General features: G+C 37.4%; 2 protein-coding genes across 4 annotated transcripts; one reads left to right on the forward strand and one right to left on the reverse strand.

Annotated features, from left to right (window-relative positions):
• Window positions 1-340: 340 nt before the first annotated feature.
• On the reverse strand, window positions 341-8332 carry mrps18c.L (mitochondrial ribosomal protein S18C L homeolog). The gene is made up of 6 exons (XM_018242297.2): window positions 8199-8332; window positions 3774-3820; window positions 2690-2773; window positions 1278-1335; window positions 847-906; window positions 341-532 (listed from the first exon to the last, which is right to left on the reverse strand). The coding sequence occupies exons 1-6, from the start codon at window positions 8278-8280 to the stop codon at window positions 468-470; spliced, it is 396 nt and encodes a 131-aa protein (XP_018097786.1). The 5' UTR covers window positions 8281-8332; the 3' UTR covers window positions 341-467.
• On the forward strand, window positions 8261-24857 carry gkap1.L (G kinase anchoring protein 1 L homeolog). 3 transcript variants are annotated; one of them, XM_018242295.2, is made up of 12 exons: window positions 8261-8396; window positions 11327-11569; window positions 14313-14447; window positions 14907-14981; window positions 15762-15885; window positions 18963-18985; window positions 20969-21112; window positions 21372-21473; window positions 21552-21615; window positions 23045-23115; window positions 24492-24569; window positions 24678-24857. In XM_018242295.2, exons 2-12 carry the CDS (start codon window positions 11348-11350, stop codon window positions 24723-24725), a joined length of 1086 nt encoding a protein of 361 aa, XP_018097784.1. In that variant the 5' UTR covers window positions 8261-8396; window positions 11327-11347; the 3' UTR covers window positions 24726-24857. The 3 variants fall into 3 exon arrangements, with proteins under 3 accessions (XP_018097784.1, XP_041436250.1, NP_001085868.1); XM_041580316.1 differs by lacking the exon at window positions 8261-8396 and adding an exon at window positions 8600-8776; NM_001092399.1 differs by lacking the exon at window positions 8261-8396 and adding an exon at window positions 8636-8809.

Genomic DNA, 24857 nt, shown 5'->3' on the forward strand with positions numbered 1-24857 from the left:
CTGTAGCAGAGGATGAAGTTTTGACGTGGCGTTACTGCTCACGTGCTAATTCATGCATTTGTTTGATGTGATTAAGATGCACAACATAATTTGCCTTTATGGTAATCTGTCAATCACCATAGCCCAAAGATACTTTATATCATATATTTTAATTATGCATAGATTATTTGGTAATTTTCTATTAGAAAAAATTCTCTTAGAATATCAGCATGAGCCATGCACACTTTTCATAACCCTCCTGGTGAATGCTGTCATTATTTGAGTGATATAGTGATAGCAACACACTCCTATTAATGAAAAGAACTATATCAGTATTATTAACAGATCTGAGACAGTTTAGTTTTTTTCCCACATGTATTGCTTTTTATTTATTTTACAACATGCATACTCAAGTGGCTGCCTATAACAAAACTATTTTTATAAAAAAAACTAATTATAATCTAAAGTACATAACATCATTCAGCGATTTAGGGTTCACAGATTTTGGGGTCCTGAAGGAATGCAGGGTCCTTGTATGTGATAGGCATAAAACCTGTTTAAAAATGAAAAAAAAAAGGCATTAGTACTGAAAGCACCCAGTAAACAAATACAGTTGCTTAACTACAAAGGAAGCAGACCCTGAGGTTGTGTGGGGTCAGCTTCCTTTATAGCATAAAAATACCCCCTTCCCAGCCGCTCTTTTCTTAAAATATACACTCCAGGCCAAGCGAGCAGATGGCACTGCTGTGCTCCCCCCCCCAAAGAGGAGGCCTGGCGCCCTCTTGTTACACCACTGCACAAATACAGTACATATAATAATATACAAGTTATTTTTAGATTTGAATACAAATATTGTTTCTATCTTACCCATTATATGAGCTCTTTTGATGGCTTTTGAAACAGCTCTTTGTTTCCTTCCACACAACCCTGAAATAAAGAGAAATGTACTACTTTGCACATTGTATGTGATTTCAGTTGAAAAGTTCATTTGTCCTGTATATTTGTCTTGTATACCTAATGCGTTAGAAATGGAATTCCCCGATAAAATTTGGCAGCCATGGACTGAGGTTGAAGGTCTAACTCTCTTAGATGACTCAACGTAAATGCTGAAATGTATGCGATACTTTGAGAATTATATATGTATTCTGGTAACTGTAGGAGACCTCCTGTCGGGACCACTACCCTCCCCTCCCCTTTTCCTTCTGTTTTAGTGAATGAAAATCAATCTTTTTTTAAAAAACTATTGCCAATGTTGGGTTATTTCACTGCATCAAAGCCCCACCAAAGTGTGTAAATACCTGTTATGTGTCTGCCATAGATGCGACCAGTGTGAGGTGAAATAAACTGAGACAATAGCTGTTGAACAAAAAGAAGTCTAGTGAGAAGTAACATAGACATTAAGGGGCTGATTCACTAAATTCGAGTGAAGGATTCGAAGTAAAAAAACTTCGAATTTCGAAGGTTTTTTTGGGCTACTTCGACCATCGAATGGGCTACTTCGACCATCGAATGGGCTACTTCGACCTTCGACTTCGAATCGAAGGATTCGAACTAAAAATCGTTCGACTATTCGACCATTCGATAGTCGAAGTACTGTCTCTTTAAAAAAAACTTCGACCCCCTAGTTCGGCAGATAAAAGCTAACGAAGTCAATGTTAGCCTATGGGGAAGGTCCCCATAGGCTTGGCTAAGTTTTTTTTGATCGAAGGATATTCCTTCGATCGTTGGATTAAAATCCTTCGAATCGTTCGATTCGAAGGATTTAATCGTTCGATCGAAGGAATAATTCCTAGTCGAATATCGAGGGTTAATTAACCCTCGATATTCGACCCATAGTGAATCAGCCCCTAAAGGAACAGTTCAGTGTGAAAATAAAAACTGTGTAAATAGATAGGCTGTGCAAAATAAAAAAATGTTTCTAATATAGTTAGTTAGCAAAAAATTTAATATATAAAGGCTGGAGTGAACAGTTGTCTAATAAAACAGCCAGAATCCAACTTCCTGCTTTTCAGCTCTATAACTCTGAGTTAGTCAGCGACTTGAAGGGGGGCCACATGGTACATTTCTGTTCAGTGAGTTTGTAATTGATCCTCAGCATTCAGCTCAGATTCAAAAGCAACAGATATGACCCATGTGGCTCCCCTTCACGTCTCTGATTGGTTACTGCCTGATAACCAATTAGTGTAAACCAAGAGAGCTGAAAAGCAGAAAGTAGTGATCTGACTGACATGTTATACATCAAATCACTCCAGCCTTTATACACTACATTTTTGCCTAACTAACTATATTAGAAACATTTACCCAGTTTTTATTTTTACACTGAACAATTCCTTTAAATACAGAACATTTTTTAGTTACTTACAGGATTTCTTTTCCTTACACTTTTAAATCTGGAAACTTAATATGAAAATGTATCTAATAATAATATGAGGATACACCCCATCTTTGGTACCATAGTAACAGTCATTGCTCTAAACTGGAAAGGAGCTAAAGGTAGACTTTTTATAATTAGAAGCATTCTTTGTTTAACTAAAAGCAATAATAGCAATAATATACATTCTACAATATTCTAATTAATTTTATTCTAAATGGTATTTCCATTTTACTTATTTAAGAACAAAACATGTCAGCTTTTAGAAAGCTCTGCTTTATATACAAACTACTAAATACAGTGAAAATATTTTCTTGTTCCAAGGACAGTGTCGTTGACCTGTGTATTTTTGTAGTCCACTGTAACACCACACAAGATGCACTTCTTGGGAGGCTCTTTATAAGGATTTTCCATCTGCTGGGGCTGCATTAAAACAATAGTGAAATAACTTATGTGCTAAAGGCAATATGCAATTATCCAACAGAGCACGTCACATAAATAATTGTCTTAATATTTATCTAGTTCAAAAGAAATGAGGTTAAATATACATGCCCCAAACAACAACAAATTCAAACATACACCCTGCTCCATGTGGCATGTGGTATATCTGAATATGCATTATATTACACGTGCCAATCCATGTGCAGAGGTTAGCTCACCTAGTATTTGCCAATCCACAAAATTTACAAGATGTACTGTAAAAAGGTGACACAAGATAAAGGGGAAACAGTCGGCATACTATGAGGTTTGTATGTAATTTTCAATACAATGATCTGAATAAACTATGTTTTTATAGATACAATTTGAGTTGCTGGATATTTTTTCTTTTTGATTTTGGAAGTGCCCGTAGTCCTGGGGCATATGGCTCTTTGATGGAGCTACTGATTCAAGAAAAAAATCCAGATTCAAGAAACAGTAGCTTAGAATATTGAACTCTAATTTGACTGAATGGAAGTAATGCAGTACCAATAAGGTGACAGGATATCAGAAAGTACAGAAAGGAAGGAATTATGTGACAATAAAGATGGCAATACATAGGCTGCCGACCGGACCTCTGAAAACAAAGTTGGCAGCTTATTGGCCCATGTACAGGGCACTCTGGACTGCACGCCCAACCAAACACTCAGGTAGATTTAAAAATCCTGTTGGGCTAGGACTGCATCAATGTTTTAAAAAGGTCCTCAATCAACATTTTCTATAAACCTGCAGTATTATCCAATTGCTGGTTCCAAAGCGAACAAGTGGATCTGCATGATATGGCCCAGCATGAAGTTGGTAAAAGCTGAACACATTTATTTTTCTGGTAAACTAGCCCAAAAAGTGGATCTCAATTGAGACAGCTTTAGACAACTCTAAGGAAGGGATAGGGAAAAAGAAAACATTATGTCTGTCAGTCAACAAATGTAAAGTCTAATTGTCTCACCATATCGTCGTGAACTTGTTGCAGTGTATGATTTCCTTGCGGAAGTACTAAAGAAAATGATAAAAACAATGTTGTTTTTTTTAAAAAAAAAAGATCAATTACAATAGTTTCCTATTTGCACATGCATTAATAAATAAACAGCAGGATTCGCAAAGAAGAGGCACTTCAGCATTACATTTTATTTAAACAGAAACATACTCTAATACCTGAACCATTCTCCCAATTTATATAAATGTAGCCCAGATACCTACATAATTAATACTGTCCATTCAATATGCATCTACATAATCACATAATGCAATAATTTAGACATGAAGGCTCATTTACAAATGCACACCTAAGCATGTATCGCTAGTAAGGTTGTAAAACTGAAAGTACATTAATGGGAAAAATAATTGTGCCAATTAATGCACTAATGTTGCTGCTATGTGAGGAAACTGTAAATCAATAAACATAACATTATTTAGCTTGGTATATACAAACACTCTGTGCTGTTGTAAAAGTGCTGTTAAAGCAATTTCTCACCCCCCCCCCATGAATATCTTTTTAACTATTTAGAAGCTTACCAGTTTTGCACCATATACATAAGATACAGACTATAGACCTAGTGGAGATGGTTTTAACTTATATGCGTCAACGGTTCTCTCATTAAACATATTTCTAACAGGGCTATTGACATGAAATTTCTACCAGATGTCGGTAACATCCCAAGTAATCCACACATTCAAAGAAATCAAAACAAATAAATACATAAATTAAGATATGTGTAATAAAGTGGAATGACACAGGGAATAAGTATTGAACACACTTACTGAAATGTATTTAATACTTAGTTCCCACCTCCAAACATCACTGTTGGTATGGTGTTTTTAGGGTGATGTACAGTGCCATTTCTCTTCCAAACATGGTCTCATCTGACCAGACTATATTCTCCCAGAATTTCATGACCGGTTTGGGGTGAAATTATGTTCTTTCCATTTCCAGATTAGGATAGGTCATGTCAGACTAATTTGATTGCTTTTTATGATGAGGTAAGTAAGATTCTGGACAGTGGGGGGTGGGCAGTAGATGTGATCTATTTGGATTTTGCCAAAGCGTTCGATACCGTGTCCCATAAATGACTGCTTTCTAAATCAAGGTCTGTTGGGCTTAATGAAGTCTTTGCACATGGAAAGAAAACTGGCTACAGGATCTGGTAAAGAAGGTGGTTGTTTCATTTTCTACTTGGAGTAAGGTTCTTAGTGGGGTCCCTCAGGGCTCGGTATTGGGTCCACTTTTATTTAACTTGTTCATCAATGATTTAGTAAGTAATGTATGAGTGTTTGCAAATGACACAAAACTATCCAGCCCAATTAATTCCATCCAGGATGTGGCATCCTTGCAACAGGATCTTGACAAACTGGCAATCTGTCAGATAGTGGCAAATGAGATTCAATGTTGATAAATGTAAAGTCATGCACCTGGGATGTAAAAATATCCAAGCCACTTATACCCTTAATGGGACTGCACTAGGCAAATCCATTATGGAAAAGGACCTTGGAGTCCTTGTAGATGATAAACTTGGCTGCAGCAAGCAATGCCAGTCAGCAGCATTGAGGGCAAATAAGGTCTTGAGCTGTATTAAAAGGGGCTTAGAGTCTCTGGAGGAGGGGGGGTCAGTCTTCCACTGTATAGAGCACTTGTAAGGCCCCATCTAGAATATGCCGTACAGTTTTGGTCTCCATCACTCAAACAGGGGACATTATTGTATTAGAGAGGGTACAGAGAAGGGCAACTAAGCAGGTAAAATGTATGGAAAATCTTAGCTATGAAGAAAGACTGGCCAAATTGGGGATGTTCACGCTGGAGAAGAGGCGTTTAAGGGGTGATATGATAACTATGTATAAATATATAAGGGGATCACATAATAATCTCTCTAATGCTTTATTTACCAGTAGGTCTTTCCAGCTGACACGAGGTCACCCATTCCGATTAGAAGAAAAGAGGTTCCGCCTAAATATTCGGAAGGGGTTTTTTACAGTGAGAGCTGTGAAGATGTGGAATTCTCTCTCTGAATCAGTTGTACAGGCTGATACATTAGATAGCTTTAAGAAGGGGTTGGATGGCTTTTTGGCAAGTGAGGGAATACAGGGTTATGGAAGATAGCTCATAGTACAAGTTGATCCAGGGACTAGTCCGATTGCCATTTTGGAGTCAGGAAGGATTTTTTTCCCCCCCTCTAAGGCAAATTGGAGAGGCTTCAGATAGGATTTTTTTCCTTCCTCTGGATCAACAGGCAGTTAGGCAGGTTAAATAAAAGTTAAAAGGTTGAACTTGATGAATGTGGGTCTTTTTTCAACCTAACTTACTATGTTACTATGTAGAAATACATCTGTAACCAATGCCATCAGAATGTTTTGCAACAATAAGTGTGTGAATGTCTTGATAGAGCTCTTTGCTTTTACCCATCATAAGATGCTTCTTGTGTGACACCTTGGCTTTCCATGCCTTTTTGCACCTTCTTTTCTTCATTTGTTCAATAGTTATACCCTGTGTCATTTCACTTTATTACACAAAACTTAATGTAGGGACTTATTTGTTTTTATTTCTTATATGTTTGGGTTACTTGTGTTGTTATCGACATCTGGTGTAAATTTCATGTCAATAGCCCCATTAGAAATATATTTACTGAGAAAAATGTTGACGTGTTCAATACTTATTTTCACTGCTGTATATTTGATGTATTCACATGCACGCTGAGTTTAAAAATTTGGGCTGGATAGCATGTTGATACAAAATTATTCTTGATGCCAACTTTATCAAGGTCATCTGACCTGCTTTCCCTTGGTGATTTTTGCACAACATTGTATATTATATATACAAATATTTCTGGAAAAATACCACCTTTCTTACATAAGGGCATTTGACCTGCTTTTGTATGCTGTGTCTTTTTGTGTATTCTTTTACACAGGAACGCAGGAGTCAACTGATTTGAGGCTTCTCTACAAGACCTGTACCAATGATAATGCATGTAACACTGAACACACATGTAAATGTTCAGTTTCACTCAGGGTTGGACTGGGCCGGGGGGACAACTGCAAAAAACCTGGTGGGTCCCAGTCCTCATGGGCTCCCGTCAGCCCAGACTCGCTCCCCCGAATGGCCCACAAGATGATGCGGTGCACAGGAGTTTGTGCATGCACAGGTGAGGGGTGCGTGAGGGATGTTTGGAATTCAGAAGGGGGCCCCCAGTGACTGCTAGGAGAGCCCTTGCGGTCGCAGCCCCAGTGGTCCTCTCCGACCCTGGTTTCACTGAACTCCTGTGGGAACAGCTCCATAGAGAAGACTTGGATCAATTAATTCCTGTGTCCACACAGAAAGCCACAGCATTGGAAAACTTATTAAGCACCCTTGTGTAAAAAGTGTTATAGTGAAGAAAGCTTAAAAAAAACTGTGGATTAAATGGATGTTACTAGGCCCCAAAAAAAATTTAAAGGGACCAAAAATGTTGCTATGCTGACCAGTTTCAACAAGACATATTGAACTTGCTTATTAACTAGGGCTTTACAGGACCCCTACACGCCTGGGGCCCCCAGCAATAGCACGGTCTGACCCCTGCTAGGAAGTATTTTTTTTCTAGAAACGCTGAGCAAATTGTGCAAGCCATGCTGACAGATTTCCAGTGCCATATAAAAGGGAGTGTCAACCTAAAAAAAAATTTTTTGCCTAATTCTATGCAACTTTGCAAAAAAATAAATTAGAATTTTGTTTGTTTTTCAAGTTATTTGCATATGCACTGCTATTTGAAAGCAGCGTTTGTCCCTTTCTATCCTCTGCCCTGGTGGCTCAGACTATTGATACAATGTAAAGACAAGGCAGCTGATTAACAGACTTGTCTTTGCTGGGGAACTAAGACTTTTGGGATATTGTTTAAAAAGTAACAACCAGGAGTTAAGCAAATACTGTTTTCTATAACAACATTGTTTTTAGAAATAACTTTTTTACAACTGCATATTGGAAAGTTGCTTCAGAATATGTTTTCTTTTGTTAGGCAAATTTTTATTTTGGGGTTGTCTTGCCCTTTAGGGATTTATGTGTGAGCACTGCAGATACACCAGTGATGAGTATACTTTGCACAATAGAAGGATTCCTTTGTAATACTAGGTGGGTTTATAGTAAATGTATAGATAATGGTTTAAGCAAAATCCTGCCTGTACTAACGATGCCCTTCCATAGACACATAGCTTATTATAGGGTATTAGTCTAGTTAAATTCCTTTAGCGCCCTGCTTTCATATAAAATATACTATGGAACGAATACATATTATGTCAGATTTTAGGTCAGCCCTAAACAACAGTGGCTCAAGGGGAATGTAAGGTTTATGCTGGCTGTAATGTAACAACAGTAAAGTGCCATTCTGAACGAGTCATTATGAAATGCACGCACCTGCTAAAGCTCCCCAAATGCTACGACCCTCCGAGGTTACATGCCTACTGCCCACACTCTGCATTGCCCTGAGCAGCGCCATCCTACATGTCTTATCAAGTGACCTGCCTGGGAAGCGGAAGCGCCACTGCAAACGCCTTCCTACCCTAACATGGTGCAGCACTAAAACCACGTCGGTCGCAACAGAACGCCTGTAAGGTAGTTCCCCAGCGGTAATGGGGGATGTATGACTAGCGTTAAGTGTTTAAAATGAAACGCAGCTTTCCTTTCCATCTGTGCTAGATAAACTAAGAGGAATATGTCGAGTATAATACTTCTGCAGAATTTTCACTCATCACCTTTCTATGCGCCTCCTGCACGCGCACGTACTGGGGGGAGGAGGAGCTGACAATTCTGCGAGATATTTTTGTTCCTACCGGGCTTCTGTAAACAGTGGAGCTGTTTGACTATTGAGCAGGTGCTTCTTGTGGGGATGTGAAGCGAGTTTACTGCTAGGCTTGCGCTTCTCCTCTCGGATATTTGGCCACCGGAGTGAAGAGGAGCTGAAGCACACGAGCGATTGTAGGCCAGAAGATTTGGTGCGTCTTTGTTACACGCCTATATATAGCTAGGTATGTAGCCAATACAATTGAGATTCGACTTAACCGTATATGGGTTCATGACCATAAGAGAAGAGGGGCTGATAACTTTTTGTAGCCTTGCAGTTACACCCTGAACAATTCAGTTGCCTTTGCTTAGTCATATTCCTCACGTGACGTGAAGATGCTGACACCCAACACTCACTGCATACTGAGGGCACGGCCAGTGGCTAAACTAGATACCACTGGGCCCCACAGCAAATTCTTTTCTTCAGGCTCCCAAAATAGCTAGAGGATGACTTGTTTTACCAATATTTATTAAAATTGCATATGAACTATGGCTTTGTGAGGGGGGCTATACCTCCTGGGCCCCCCTGCAGCAACATTGTCTGCTTCCTCTATAATTACACTCCTGGGCAAGGCCTTGCCGGGGATCTATAAAGAGGAAAATTTACATTTTAATCCCCCTTTTTATGCAATAAAATACTTTATTTGCTTTAATAGCCACCTACTGACACAGCCTAGAGTTGCATAGTCTCGTGCCAACAAAACTCCCCAATTCCTTCTCAGTGAAGGAGACCCCCAACTAAGGTTGCCACCTGGCCGGTATTTCACCGGCCTAGCCGGTAAAATATCAGCCCAAGCCGGGGCTGGTATTACAAATTTACCGGCAATGTAGCTGCCGGTAAATTTGTGATCACCATTCAAACTCCTCCCGGCCTGCCTCAGATGCACCCTCAGCCCACCCTTTTCTTCCCTCTATAGCTAAAAAATACTTGCCTATTCCACGATCCACGACTCTGGCCCGCCCCTTGACATCATGGCCACGCCCCCAGTGACAGCGCTATGCCGCCCCGTGACATCACAACCCCGCCCATTTTTAGAACTATCCTCCAGCCCCCATCCCTGGCTGGTAAAGATTTTTTAAAAAGGTGGCAACCCTACCCCCAACACATCACCATTAAATGTATAACTAGCATTTATATTCTTTTTTACGCGTGTATTGATCAACCTCATTTGCCAGGTTGCATCCCATTTCTGCAGTATAGTCGCCTGTTCTTTCCTGGCAAAATAAAAAAATCCAGCAGTTTTGCTTTCTGACTGTCATTAGAAAATCATTTATGAACGGGATGTTCGAGGCTTACTTGAAAGGCCTTTAACGTAATATGTTATATTTAGGGTTGCCACCTTGCTGGTATTTTACCGGCCTGGCGTTAAAAATTATGGTTGATCCCAATGTTATTGATAGAAAAAATATATAGGAAGGCCTGTATTTATTTTTCCAGAAAAGGTGGCAACCCTATTTATATTGCATTTATATCCTCTGCAAATATGGGCACCAATTAATTGTGAATTACATTTATTTAAAAGCTAGTGGTACTTTTTAAATGTTGTGACTTATGCTCTTCAAGTCTACATGATGCTGATAAAAATAAGGTGGGTAAATTGTTTAAAAACAAATCTCCTTGCTGACAAGGCAGGATTTAGCTTCTTTTATTTATTTACTGTGACTTAAACTGGCCATAAAAGGCCATATATGAACTGCCAACTCAGAGTCATGTAATATTTGTTCACAGTATTTTCAAGCAAGCATAACTGTCATACCTTTCTCCTAGTTTTCTTTTTTTCTGATTTTTTTTTTTTTTTTTTTTTAGGGATGCACTGAATTCAGGATTCAGTTCGGTATTCAGCGAAGATTTGGATTCGACCGAATCCTTGTGCCTGGCTGAACCGAATCCTTAAAATCATGTGACTTTTCGTCACAAAACAAAGAAGTAAAATTCGTATTCGGTTTGGTATTTGGCCAAATCTTTCACAAAGGAATGAATCGAAAATAGTGGATTCGGTGCATCCCTAATTGACATTCAGATTTCATTTGTGGTCCAATGAACTTTTGCAGATTGTTAGTATGGTTTAATGAAATGAGCTAAACTAACATTCATATTTAAATTGTTGGATTAAAGTCAGAGAAATAACAAGTTAGAAAAATAACAAGTTGGTCAATGTTCTGGCCATTTATTAGGAGTTAATTTTTATAACTGTATATTTTCATTATATAGAGCTTACCCAACACCTCAAATATGTCTCCCATCTACCTTTTTTACTGTTTCTTGTACGTCCCTGGTGATTTCTAGGAACATTGAAACTAATCAACATTTGTCATGCCATATTAAGCAGTTCGAGCACGAGAAAAATGGAGCACCAAAGGAGCCGATTATTTGTCCATTAAAAAACAGAAATTTATTGAAGAATCATTTAAAAATGGTGAAGGCATGCCCAGAACATATTGTAGGCTGCCCGCTTTACGCGTTTTGTGGCTACCGGCCACTTCCTCAGAAGCTATATTAAGCAGTTAATGCAAAGATGCCTTTTAACTTGGGGAATGTAAACGTCTAGATTCCTTCTTCATTGGTATGACTTTCTATTCAAACCATATTGCCTTACTCTACAATTACTATCTGTTCTCACAAATTAAAAATTGTATTTGCAGTAGTTGTCTCAATATTCAGGTGAAATTTGTAAGATTTTTAATATCCTAATCTCTTATAGAGCCATCTACTCTTTACAAGAATGGCATCAGCTGTTGTAAGCATGGTTCCTACTACTGCTTCCCGTTTTGCACTGTTACAAGTAGACAGTAGTAGTGACTCTGACTCTGAGAAGGCCAGAGGAGCTCATTCATCAGGGAAAGCCCATTCTGGGTCAGCTGCAAGGGGGAAGAACAAAGGTAACGAGAAAAAGAAAGAAAAGCGGAGGAAAAAGAAAGAGCAGCAGCAAAGCGAGGCAAATGAGGTAATGTCAACTACTACTTATTTTTTGTTAAATGTTTGTGTGTGCTTTGACTAAGATCAAAGCTGTGAGCTCTACCCATATAGTAAAACAACAAAAAGTCACTATAATAGAACTAAACTGTAGGTGTTGGACTTTATTCTGCAGCAAAAAAGAAAAGAACAAACCCACAAAGAATGAATAAAAGCATGTCTTATTGAATTTACAGTGTATTAAGCTATGAAGGTGTCATTGTATTGCCAATTAACCTTTAAATTAAGCTTTGTGATAGTTGTTGATCATTCTTTGACATTTATAATTGGTCTCTATTTTTTTGTGTGGTTATTGAATTATTTAGGTTTTTTCAGAAGCTATCCAGTTTGGAATATAAACTCTAACTGGTTGCTACTACCAACTAGGCAGTGGTATGAATGAGAGACTGAAATACATAGAAGGCTTAATGGAGAAGGGAAGGTTAAAACTAAGTGAGCCTTATCAGAGAGGTCCACCTAAATATACCAGTAAACCCTCAAAGTAGTGCTGCTCTGAGTTCCCTGTCAAAAGAAACAATGTATTTCTTTCCTTCTTTTGTGTAAACATGGGTTTCTGTATCAGACTTCCTGCCTTCAGCTTAAACTTCCTTGCCCCGGGCAAGAGCTTGCTCAGTTTGCTCCTCTCTCCCCCCCCCTTCTCTGCTGTAATCTAAGCCAAGAGCTATAAGTGAGCAGGGAGAGACTCAGGCAGAAAGTGATGTCACACCAAGCTAATACTGCAGCTGCTATCCTAAACAAACAGAGATCTTCTAGAGCTGCTTACTGTATGGTAAAAAAACATTCTACAGTATAAATATAGCATTCTAGCTTGCACCTTTGCAGCTAATTTATTGGCAATAAAACGCCTCCGTAGCTTTCCTTCTCCTTTAAGCTGGCCATACACGTGCAGACTATAGCCTATGTTGGACGACCAATAGTCCGTGCCAATCTTCTGACCTGCAACTAACCATTCAGATTAATATAAAGTAGGAAAGAGAACAAATCACATGATGCTCATGACATTAATTGACGGGCAGCAATCGTACGAAAGTTATGTCCGACAAATTGTAGTGACAATCTCCCATTAATATCGTTAGATAGAGATATTATCAGCATGTGATTATCTTAGCCAATATAAATCTTTTAACCTGTCTGATCGACTGAACGACCAATCATCATGGTAAGCAAAAACTCCACACATGGTCCGAAAATCTTAGCAAATTGTATCAGTTCAGAAGCTGCACCTGGATTTCTTACCTGCCAGAGGGAACACCACGATAGGAACATTCAACTGTAAACTTAAATTTTGGAAAAACAGTAACAAATATAAGATGGAAAGCCGTATGGAAAAGTCTTTATTTCTGGTGAAAAATTTGAAAACAACTCGACTGAAAAAAGTGTTTGGAAGGTGAACAACCCCTTTAACAATAGAATTTGTAGACTCATTGAACAATTGTTTTTTGGACTGGAAAGGAGCTTAAACAAAGAGAGATTTTAAAGGGGTTGTTCAACTTCAAACAACTAGTTGTTTTCAGATAGATCACCAGAAATAACCTTTTCCAATTACATTCTATTTTCTATGTGTGACCGTTTTTCTAATATTGAATTTTAGTGTCATTTTCACCTTCTAAAGCAGCTCTGGGAGGGGGGTCGCCGAACCTGTAAACTGTTCTAAATGGATACATTTAGTTTATACATTTCTTATCTTTGTCCCTGCTGAGCAGAATCACCGGGTTTCATTACAGGCAGCTGTTAGAATTGATACAATAGTTGCTAATACTCCAGAGATGTTTCTTGTTCTGAGAAATGTATCAACTAAATTTTGCAAAATTGTAGCAGTTTAGAGTCTGCACCTGAATTACTGAGCTGCCAGACTCAAACACCAGAGACAAGAACATTCAACTATAAATTTAGATTTTGGAAAAACAGTAAAGAATACATAATGGAAAGTAATTGAAAAAAGTCTTTATTTCTGGGGAATAATCTTAAAACAACTGAACTGAAAAAAGTGTTTGGAAGGTGAACAACCCCTTTAAAGGGATTCTGTCATGATTTGTATGATGCAGTTTTTATTTCTAAATTACACTGTTTATACTGCACATAATTCACTCTACAATATAACATTTCATTCCTGTTCAAGCAAGTTTATTTTTAAGTAATATTGGTGTGTAGGAGCCATCTCAGGTCATTTTGCCTGGTCATGTGCTTTCAGAAAGAGCCAGCATTTTAGGATGGAACTGCTTTCTGGCAGACTGTTGTTTCTCCTACTCAATGTAACTGAATGTGTCGCAGTGGGACCTGGATTTTACTATTGAGTGCTGTTTTTAGATCTACCAGGCAGCTGTTATCTCGTGTTAGGGAGCTGCTATCTGGTTACCTTCCCATTGTTTTGTTGTTGGGCTGCTGGTGGGTGGAAGGGAGGGGGTGATACCACTCCAACTTGCAGTATAGCCGTAAAGAGTGACTGAAGTTTATCAGAGCACAAGTCACATGACTGGGGGCAGCTGGGAAACTGACAATATGTCTAGCCCCATGTCAGATTTCAAATTTTAATATACAAAAAATCTGTTTGCTCTTTTGAGAAATGGATTTAGGGCAGAATTCTGCTGGAGCAGCACTATTAACTGATGCATTTTGGGGAAAAAAAACATTTTTTCCATGACAGTATCCCTTTAAAGAATAGCAGTGACATATTTCTGATAGATTCATGTTTTTTAATGTACTATTTTTTGCAGCTGAGAAACCTTGCATTTAAAAAGATTCCTCCAAAGGCCTCTCCTGGTGTAGCAGTGCAAGAGCATTTAACACATACTGTACCAAAGGTTGCTCAGGAAGAGGACTGGCAGCAATGGCAACAAAGAGATGTGCAGGTACCAGGCTAATTGTTTTTCCTTTTGTTTTTTTCCTTTGAAAGCAGCCATTGATTTGTATTATTTTATGCAAGAAACTGACCCCGACAGAGACATTTTCTACCCATCTGCTACTGCAGTTGTCTCCTGATGTCTGTCCAGTGCTTTGAAAAATTATTTATCCCCCTAACCAGTTATTTAATTTTACAGGACCCTCTGATTATCATCTTAGTTAGGCCAGGACATTTGCTTTTTTCGCCCACTGCCTTTTGGTATTGTTATCCTGCTGCAAAATGAACGCATCTAGAATCTGGCAGGATTTGAAATTTGCAGCCTACTGAAAAAAGTGAATGGAGCAACATATATTTTTTCCTTTAAGGGGGGTTGTTAACCTTCAAAACACTTTACGAGCATGTAAAAGCATTGAAGAAAATTAAAATATGTAAACTTGTGCATCACACGTGTTTTTTCTTCTTCTAGCTGACATCGGATATGTATGAAGCAGATCTTGAGAAGGCCTTAATCTTAAGTAAACTAGAATTTGAGGAGTCAAAGGTATTGTGGTTTGCATAAAAGATTGTAACCTGATTTAAGACACTTACCGGTAAATATTTGTTTATACTTCGAGTAATAAACCAAATCTCCAAAATTACGGGGAAAAAAACATTACTAAACTACCACCCCCAAACAGGGTGCAGTTTATAGCAGCAAAGGCTCTAATGTAACCAACAGTAAATAATGAATCGCTAGTTATTAAGGGTCAGATTTATCAAAATGTGAGTTCAGATTTTAATAAATAAAAACCCACATTCTATTTATTCCTATAGGATTTTTGGAAGCATATTTATGAAATGGTTCCATTTTTCACCCATTGATAAATATCCTTCTAAAAATCCCATAGGAATGAATAGAATGTGGGCGAGTTTTTATTTATTAAAATCTGAACTCACATTTTGATAAATCTGCCCCTTCATAGCTAGTGATTCATTATTGGTTGTTGGTTACATTAGAGCCTTTGTTGCTATAAACAGCACCCTGTTTGGGGTGGTAGTTTGGTAATGTTTTTTTCCCTGTAATTTTTGAGATTTGATTTATTACTCTGGTCACATAGCTTTTTTTTCCTCTTTCAAACAAATTAGTTGTGCTGTTTGTCAGTAGTTGCTTTCATGAAATCTGCCAGTTTTCTTTATTCTACATGCATTAGTGATTCTTTTTATAATTGCATTGGTTGCCCTTTAATGGCACCATTTTTTTTTTTTTTTTTTGCATTTTTAGCCCTACATGTTTCTAATTTGAGAATTTCCTTACTAAAAAAAAACACATTTTATTTTCTAGGATAATGGTAATGGAGATAATGGCGTACCTCAATCAAAAAAAGTGAATAAAAAAGATAAAAGAAAAAATAACCAAGGAAAGGACAAGCCCCTGACCGTGCCACTGAAAGACTTTCAGTTAGAAGGTATTATCCCCCTACAAGCATGTTTACATATAGCAATCATATTTTGTGTTCCTTTAGGTACAGGCTATATTCTTGCAAAGGTAATACAAGTAAGGCAAATGCCTAACATGCCACTTCAGCTCTATATTTTAGATTACATTACTTTTTTTCTATTTAAATAATAATTTTTGTGTTTTATTTTAAATAGCTTAATCATCAGAAGGCAATGTCGTTTTTGTAAACTGTGCTAACTAGAAACTACCAAAGTCAGTGTTTTTTATTTATTACAAATTATTAGTCTTTCTTTTTGTTTATCTGTGTTGGGTCAGCTATCCCATTCACATCTCCACAGTAGCATAGTTTTTCTTTGCGGATAAACAGCACCAAAAAATAGAAAAACTGTTGGTAAATCTTATTTTATTTCATGCAAAAAAATATATTGGACCAGGAAAAAAAGAAGTATCTTTTAGAACTTGTAAGTAATACATTGACGTCAAGCAGGTGATTCTCCTTTCTTTTGTAAGTAAACTCACTTGTGATGAGTTGACCCCCATTTATAAGTGACATTTGAAGTCAGTTTCCAGAGTAGGTGGTGCACAGATTATCTGGAATCTCTGGTGCCAGCGATTACAGTTTTCTCAATCATTGTAATCTGGTATATCGGTGTAAAGAAAAAAAAATACTTTTGTATTATTTTTGGAAGGTCAAATAGTGTTTACACACCTTTTTCTTATAAGACCAACTGAATGATTTAGTTGCAAATAAAGGTGATATATTTTCCCTTTAATGTTACATGGCTGCCCTCATTTATAAGCATTGTATGGCACCTTTTCAGATATAAACTACTGTTTCCTGCTGAAGTCAGCCTGGTCTCTCCCTAGCTATTCTTGTTGTTCAGCAGACCTAAAACATAATTTCACTAGACATGAGACAGCAGGAGATTCAGTTTAAACATCTGACAGCTAGGGGCAGATTTACTAAGCTCGAGTGAATGGTTCGAATGTCAAAAAGTTCGAATTTCGAAGTAAATATTTGGGTACTTCGACCATCGAATAGGCTTTATTCGACCATTGGTCTTCGATTCGAAGTAAAAATCGTTTGACTATTCGACCATTCGATAATCGAAGTACAGTCTCTTTAGAAAAAACTTTGACTTCATACTTCCCAAATTAAAGCTACCGAAGTGCAATGTTAGCCTATGGGGACCTTCCACAGCACTTTTCGAAGTTTTTTTTGGTCGAATAGAAAGCCTTAGATCGATCGCTAAAAATCATTCAAATCGAACGTTTTAATCGTTTGAGCGATTTTTATTCTACAGCAGGATTGCCAAATTTGTTGAAAAAAATTCTAATTCGATATTCGAATTCGAAGTTTTTTAATTCGATGGTCGAATTTCGAAGTTTTTTGTTCTTCGAAATTCGACCCTTAGTTAATCTACACCGTAGTCCAATGAGCATGCTTGTTACACAAGATAAACTGCTGGCAAGAAAAGGGAACAACCTGACTGTAGCAGGAACCAGCTGTAATCTGATTGCTGCTGCCAGAGTTCTTAAAGGGGAACTATCACGAAAATGAAAATTTCATATAAGCTTCCCCATACTGAAATAAAAAAAAACGTTCTAAATACAATCAATTAAATATTCTGTACAGTTTCTGAAATAATCAAGTTTATGTTCAATATCCCTTTCTCAGCATCTCTTTCTCTTCATGCTATCTTCATGCAGCAGTTGGGTGTCAGATTTTCATTGATAGTTAGATCCAATACATATTAATGGGAGGGGGGGTCTTCTGTTCTTAGCAGATGAATTAGAGGTCACTCAAATAACCGATTCCAGTACAAACAAAATAATAATAACTGCCTTTTGCACAAATGAACGTGATTTTAATAGAGTGAGCTCTAATACATCTTCTAGGCAAAAGGAGACCCCCTGTAAGATGTATTGGATCTAGCTGTCAATTATTATCTGACACCCAACTCCTACATGAAGACAGAATGAAGAGAAACAGATGCTAAGAGAGGGATAGTGAATATAAACTTGATTATTTCAGAAACGGTACATCATTTTTAATTGATTGTATTCAGTAAGTTTCTTATTTCAGTATGCTGAAGCTTATATTAAATTTTCATTATAGCGATGGTTCCCCTTTAAGAACTAACCAGCTGTCTTTATGGCACATTGGAAAGGAAGGAATTTGGAAAGTGACCAGCAAATGAATATAAAAATTAATACATCTATAAATACAGATATGGGATCCGTTATACAGAAACCTGTTATCCAGAAAGCTCAGAATTACTGGAAGGCCGTCTCCCATAGATTCCTTTTTATCAATCACCCCCCCCCTAATAGAAAAATAAGGTAACCAGATAACCACTCCCTAACACAAGATAACAGCTGCCTAGTAGATCTAAGAACAGCACTCAATAGTAAAATCCAGGTCCCAGTGCGACACATTCAGTTAAATTGAGTAGGAGAAACAGCCTGCCAGAAAGCAGTTTCATCCATTAAGTCCTGGCTCTTTCTGGAAGCCCATGATCAGGCAAAATGACCTGAGATGGCTGACCACACCAATATTACAACTAAAAAAATACATTTGCTGGTTCAGGAATTAAACTTTACATGGTAGCGTGAATTATTTGCAGTGTAAACAGGGTAATTTAGAAATAAAAACTACATCATAAAAATCATGACAGAATCCCTTTAATTTCATTGTGCTGCATGTATACACCCTGCTATACTATACTCTGTCTCCTCTTGTCCCAAAAAAGATTCAAGTCATATAGCCTGGAAGTGTGGCCCTAAGTGATCAAGCTTGCCTAGCTCTATTTAGAAACCTGGTTTTTTAGATATCTGTTTTGTTTGGTAGATTTCATATTGTTAGGATTTAATTTTGTGTGTGGTAGCTCTAAGAGTGGAGAAGTTCTCCTATAAGATTCAGTTTCAAAATTCAGATATCTGAGAAATAATATATACCTTCACTGAGGAAATAATTTATTTCTAAACAAAGTGTAAAGCAAGAAAATGTGGATTACAACTGACCGCTCTTAGAATGTTACTTTTTTTGAATGAATAAAGTACAGTAGCTTCTCTCTTTTACAGATAAACACGCAAAAAAACAAGAGGTAAGAACCATTTCAACTAAAGTTTTAATTTACAATTAAGAGAATAGAGGTATAAACTCTTAGGGGCATATTTCTCAAAGGTCAAGCGATTGATTTTTTTTTTTTTTTTGCACCTCAAATGACCTCAACTCACATTGTATCATATTTAAGAAAAAACTCGAACATCTAAAATTCTAAAGAATGTTACCGACCCAAAAACTCAAATAGAATTTGAACGGAACTCGAATACAGTTATACCCTGAAAAAGAACTTGAATGTCAGGTAGGCTATTAACAGCTTCAAGTGGGTCAACAGACCTCTGCCATTGACTTCTACATGAACTCGGCAGGTTTTAGGTGGCGTACCATTAAATTTGGATTTTTCCCAACTGGAATATGTGAGTTTTGACCAAAAATCCAACTCGAAAAATTCGAATCTTGAACCTTAATAAAACTGCCCCTATATGTGTAATATAAATCTGAATGCAAGACACTAATTATTGTATTACTTTTTCCATATGCGGTGGATGTGTTTAAGTACTTTTAGGGCAAGTCATAATTTGGAGGTTTTATTCCAAAAGGCTCCGTTGCAAAGCTTGAGAATTTTTCTCATATTAGTTGTAACCCTTTGTATTGGACTGGAACACTGGGAACAAAAAAAAAATTCCCACCCCAAATTAGGATTAGTGGCCATCATGCTCTTTTGCTGTTTACATTCATTTAACTCTATTTGTGTATGTTTTGTATTATACTAGTAATTAATAGCAATAATACTGGTATTATATTTCCTAAAGTAGGAACTAACTGCTATTAAATTGTTGCCAAACACATAGGGGGTTATTTATCAGAGGTTGAGGTTTTTGAGCTCACTAAAATGTTTGCTTATTTATGAAAAAACCTGAATGTAAAAAAATTTGAATCAGTGCAGTCCGGGGGGGGGGGGGCTCGTATTGATTGAGTTATTGGCGAAAAAAAACTCAAAGCTCAAATTGATCAAATGGGTTAAACCAAAATACTGCATGTTCTTAGGGTAAGTAGTAATGGTAGAACCACCTATGGCATCTTTGGGTAGGTTGGTGGTTTGTCTAACAGCCTTCAGTTGATCCACCCCAAATTTAAACCATTGAATGGCTAACCGAACAGACATTTATCACTACCGATTACCTGAGCTTGGATCCAGAAATACAAATACTTGATTGTTGCTGAGCTTGAAACCTGTATAAGGGCACTGTGAAAGTGTGGTTATTCGCTGTGTATTTTATAATGTTACACTAGGGGAATAGGCACCAAAACAAGTATGCAAATGTGACTATTCAGACCATACTAACCTGATTCCTGTGCCCATACCTATTGTTTTATAAACACATTTGTCATTGCTTTTGAGTGCTGGTTTCCTTTGCAGCCCTTCAGCAGTATACATCGGGGCCTCCAAAGATGCCCCAGTAGCTCCCCATCTTCTTTTCTGCTGAGTCACTGCACATGTTCTGTGCTGCTGTCAGTTACTGAGCTTAGGGACCCACTCACAATATACAGTACACATAGAATATAAATGTTACAACATAAGGCTGATTAGTAATTAATACAGATAATTAGTACATGGCAGCATATAAACTAGTGCAACTAGCATCAGAATTTAATAATCAGCCCTGTAGTATCAGCTTATATTACAGACCAACCTCATTTTCTGCTTGATAATTTGACACAACCTCTAAGCTTAGCTTCTCAACAGCTGCTCAGAGTCCACTGAGCATGTGAGTGTCGCAGACACTTTCCAAGATGGTGACCCCCTGTGACAAGTTTGAAGTCCTGAATCATTGCTGCTATTGAGAAGCTGAAACTTTGGGCTGGTGCCTAAGTTCAGTATATAAAATATGGCATTTTTAGCCATATTCATTTTTAGGGGTTAGTTCTCCTTTGACTGTTTTCCTAAAGTCCTTAAAAAAAGTATCTTTTCTTCTTTTTGAGTATCCTTTATCTAAACTGAAACTATTTGTTTTCTGCATAGGAGTTAAAATCACCACCTTTGCCTCAAGACAGTGGCTTTTTCAATAAACTAGAAGAAGATGTTACCAAAATAATCCTAAAGGAAAAAAGAAAGGAACATAGCACTGATGTAACTGAACAATTTGCCACTCCTGAGTACAGCATGGTATGTTCTAGCAAATATTCGCTTCCAATTGGTGAGCAAAGTTGGTTTTCATTTTACCCAGCTTTGTAGATATACATATTCTGGGCATCTGCTGGAGGGAAATCCAGTGTGTTCATATGACCCCAAATTACTACTCCGCCTACGGCTCCATCAAGAGTATCTCCCAGTAAACCCTACTTCCCTTTGTTTACATCAAATGAAACATACTGAGATTTCAGTAATGCACACTACAGTAATGTGATTGGTTTGGCACTTACAGGAACCAGTTCTTAAAGATGGTAGAACAGAAGTGTTAAAGCAGGAAATAGAAAAGAAAGAAGTAGAGTTAAAACAGATGAAAAGCATCATTTCTCAGTGGGAGGTAAGTTTTTCTTTAATCGTTTTTGGTTCATAAAGGGGATCAGACTTTTTCATGTTCCATTTCATGTTTTCTGTAAAGGCAAAGTACAGAGAAGTAAAAGCCAGGAATTCCCAACTTCTGAAAATGCTACAAGAAGGAGAAAGTGAGTGCATACCACCTATTTCACTTCAATTAATATTATTTTGATGATAGTGAGATGAATGCTGTACCTAACTTCCTTGCTGGAGTTACTGTTTGCAGTTTTAGCTGAAAGGAACAAGTAACCAAAAAGGTTAAAAAAAAAATGCTTAAAGGAACAAGTACCAAAAAATTAAAGTGTTTTAAAGTAATGAAAATATCATGTAGTGTTGCCCTGCACTGGTAAAACTGATCTGTTTGCTTCAGAAACACTTCTATACTTCATATAAACAAGCTGCTGAAAAATTGAACAAAGTCTATATAGTACAGGTTAAAACAGATAAAACCATTATGTGCTACAGAACTTATCTGCTGTGTAACATGCGCCTTTTCTCCTTTGAATGGCTGCCTCCATTGCTACACAGCAGCTTATTTATATAAACAATAGTAGTGTTTCTGCAACAGACACAGCAGTTTTACCAGTGTGGGGCAACACTGCATTATATTTTTATTACTTTAAAGCAGCATTTATATCACCTCCCAAGGGGCCTCCTTTGTGTTATAAATTAGTTACAACAGTCTAGTTGATATCACTGGGGGTTGTGAACAGGGCTGCCATCAAGAATTTTAGGGCCCCATGCACACATGCGCATTGCCTCTTGTGTTACGCTAGCAATCAACTTGCAGGTTGATATGTTGGTTTTAACAGGACAAAAGATAGAACTTGATGGATGGATGTTTTTCAATTACAGCTACTATGATACAAACTTTATATTTCCACCTAGGAACTTCCATGTTTATGGAAAATGTCTTCTTCCTAAAGTTTAGGGGCCCAGTGATGTTGCTGTTGGGCCCAATAACCATTCATTCTATTGCTGAAAAGTTCATGAAGGAGACATTCTTATAATTCCAATATAAACAGTTGATTTTACTGTATAAAAAAAGCAGCTCATGTAAAAAGTTAAAATAATAAATGTGCTTGTAAATCAGGCTTTTGTTGTTTTTTTTTTTTAACTCATTGGGGGTCAGTGGATTTTGACCTAAACCCTATTTGTAGGCAAGCTGCAGAAGTTTCTATGAAAGTTAGGTAAATTGCGTATGTTGTAAGTATATACGTTTGCTACACTTCCTGACCCCCCTTCAGATCAGACTTTGGCAGTCTCCCCCCCCCCCCTTCGATGACAGCCCACATTGTGACCATAACATGGCTGTTAGTGGCATTATTAAAGGGGTTGTTCACCTTCCGCAGAATCCCTGATTTCCATTAAAGGAATTCACATTTAAATTAACGTTTAACATGAGGTACAGCATGATATTTCTGTGACAAGTTTTTTATTATTAGCACAGATTGTGCACGCTAATCTTTTTGTACATCCTGTAAAAAGGTGTTGGCTAGCTAAACAAGTCCCAGAAATGCCACAGAAAAAAACTAACCATGTATTTTTCTCCATTAGTGAAAGACAAGGCAGAAATATTGCTTCAGGTGGATGAATTGCTGTCTATAAAAAATGAATTAACGTTGCAGGTAAATACTTTTTTTGTTAACTTATAACATGAAGGCTGACTCATTGCAAACAATTGGGCCACACTCACACATGTCGTTATCCACAATGTGGGACCTGGGGTTTTCTGGATAACGGATCATTCTGTAATTTGGATCTTCGTACATTAAGTCTACTAGAAAATCATTTAAATATTAAATAACTCCCAATAGGCAGTTTTTGTTTCCAATAAGGATTAATTATGTCTTGCCATATTGTTTGGAGGGTAGGCACTCAAAGAGCAATCCCCCAGACAGTAGTAGTAAAAGAAGGTCTTTTTTCTTTTACTAGAATGTGCCATAAACAGAGTTTTTCCAGTTGAAATAGATAGGTAGCTGCTGGTGGGAAGGGGACTTTGTCTGCCATAATTATTTCTGAGCGGACAACAGCAGTGACAATGCTGCATGTTCTATCCCCAACCACTGGTATTTACAATGGCAGGAAAGAAACCCTTAAATATCTATTCCTCACATACTAGAACACATGTACATGGTACTAAACACATAGGGGCATATTTATTAACACTGGAGATAAATATCACTGGTGATCTGCAAGTAGATTTGAACACCTACAAGTTGGAAGACAGTTAAGAAAAGTAAAGATCTTATTGGTTGCTATGGGCAACATCACTGGTGATGTTTGTCTCCAATGTTAATAAATATGCTCCATAGTGTCCAGGCTTCGAAAGGTCCCCAAGCCAGTTTTTTTTCTACAGCTCCTGTTATTCATCCTGGATCTTTCCTATAAGAAACGGCCTATTAGCACCACAACCCCTACAGTAGGGAGTGTGACATATAGCCAAGTCAAGTTTGATTTCAAATTCATACTTATCCATCTGCAGGGTCAGATGGGATATTACATAATTTAGTCATCATGTGACTTTATAAATTGCACTGATCATAGTGTGTGTAAATGTGATCGGGATCTTTAGATTGTAAACTCTAGTGCGGTGGGGACTGACATGAACGATGCATAATCACTTGGAGCTGTATTCCATACATATCCCAACATTCTGAACTAAAAAAATCCAGATTTTGCAGGCCATAGTTTTAGTTGCCCTTGCCATGCTCTAAATTCTGCCCATGATTTGGTAAGCCCCAGCCTTTTTGGGTTAGTGAAAACAAATCATTTATTAAAGACTCCACAATAAACTCATTGTTCAGTTGGTGTTTTTGTTTTCTCTTTTCTGTTCATCTCTACACATTGCGTATAACATCTTCCTCATAGCATAACTGTTACTGTAGGCCCACTGCAGATGTGGAACAGAGCAACACAATATTTACTATTATAAGGTGTTAACTATTTATAAGGTGTTTTAAACTCTTTTCCGATACAAAATAATGCATTCTCTGTTCTGTAGGTAACTACACTTCATGCTGCATTAGAACAAGAACGATCTAAAGTGAAGATTTTGCAGGCAGAACAAGTGAAATATCAGGTAATTGTATACAAATGGCTATTTACTTTAAATAGGTGCCTTTTACTAAAATATGCAAAGATATATATTTAAGGATTTCTAACATGAGGCTTTTTGTTTGTGCTATAGGGTGGGAAAAAAAGTAAAAGGACCGCAGAATTAGAACATGGACGGTGATCGTACATTTGCCAGCTCGCAGCACAGTGGATGGAACATTTTATATAAACACTAACTTTTCTGCAGTGATAAAATACTGCTGTTTGAAAGTCATACTTTATTAGTTTTTCATTAATAAAACCTGTTATTCCA

Source organism: Xenopus laevis, chromosome 1L, assembly GCF_017654675.1.
Source record: "Xenopus laevis strain J_2021 chromosome 1L, Xenopus_laevis_v10.1, whole genome shotgun sequence".
Taxonomy (NCBI): domain Eukaryota; kingdom Metazoa; phylum Chordata; class Amphibia; order Anura; family Pipidae; genus Xenopus; species Xenopus laevis.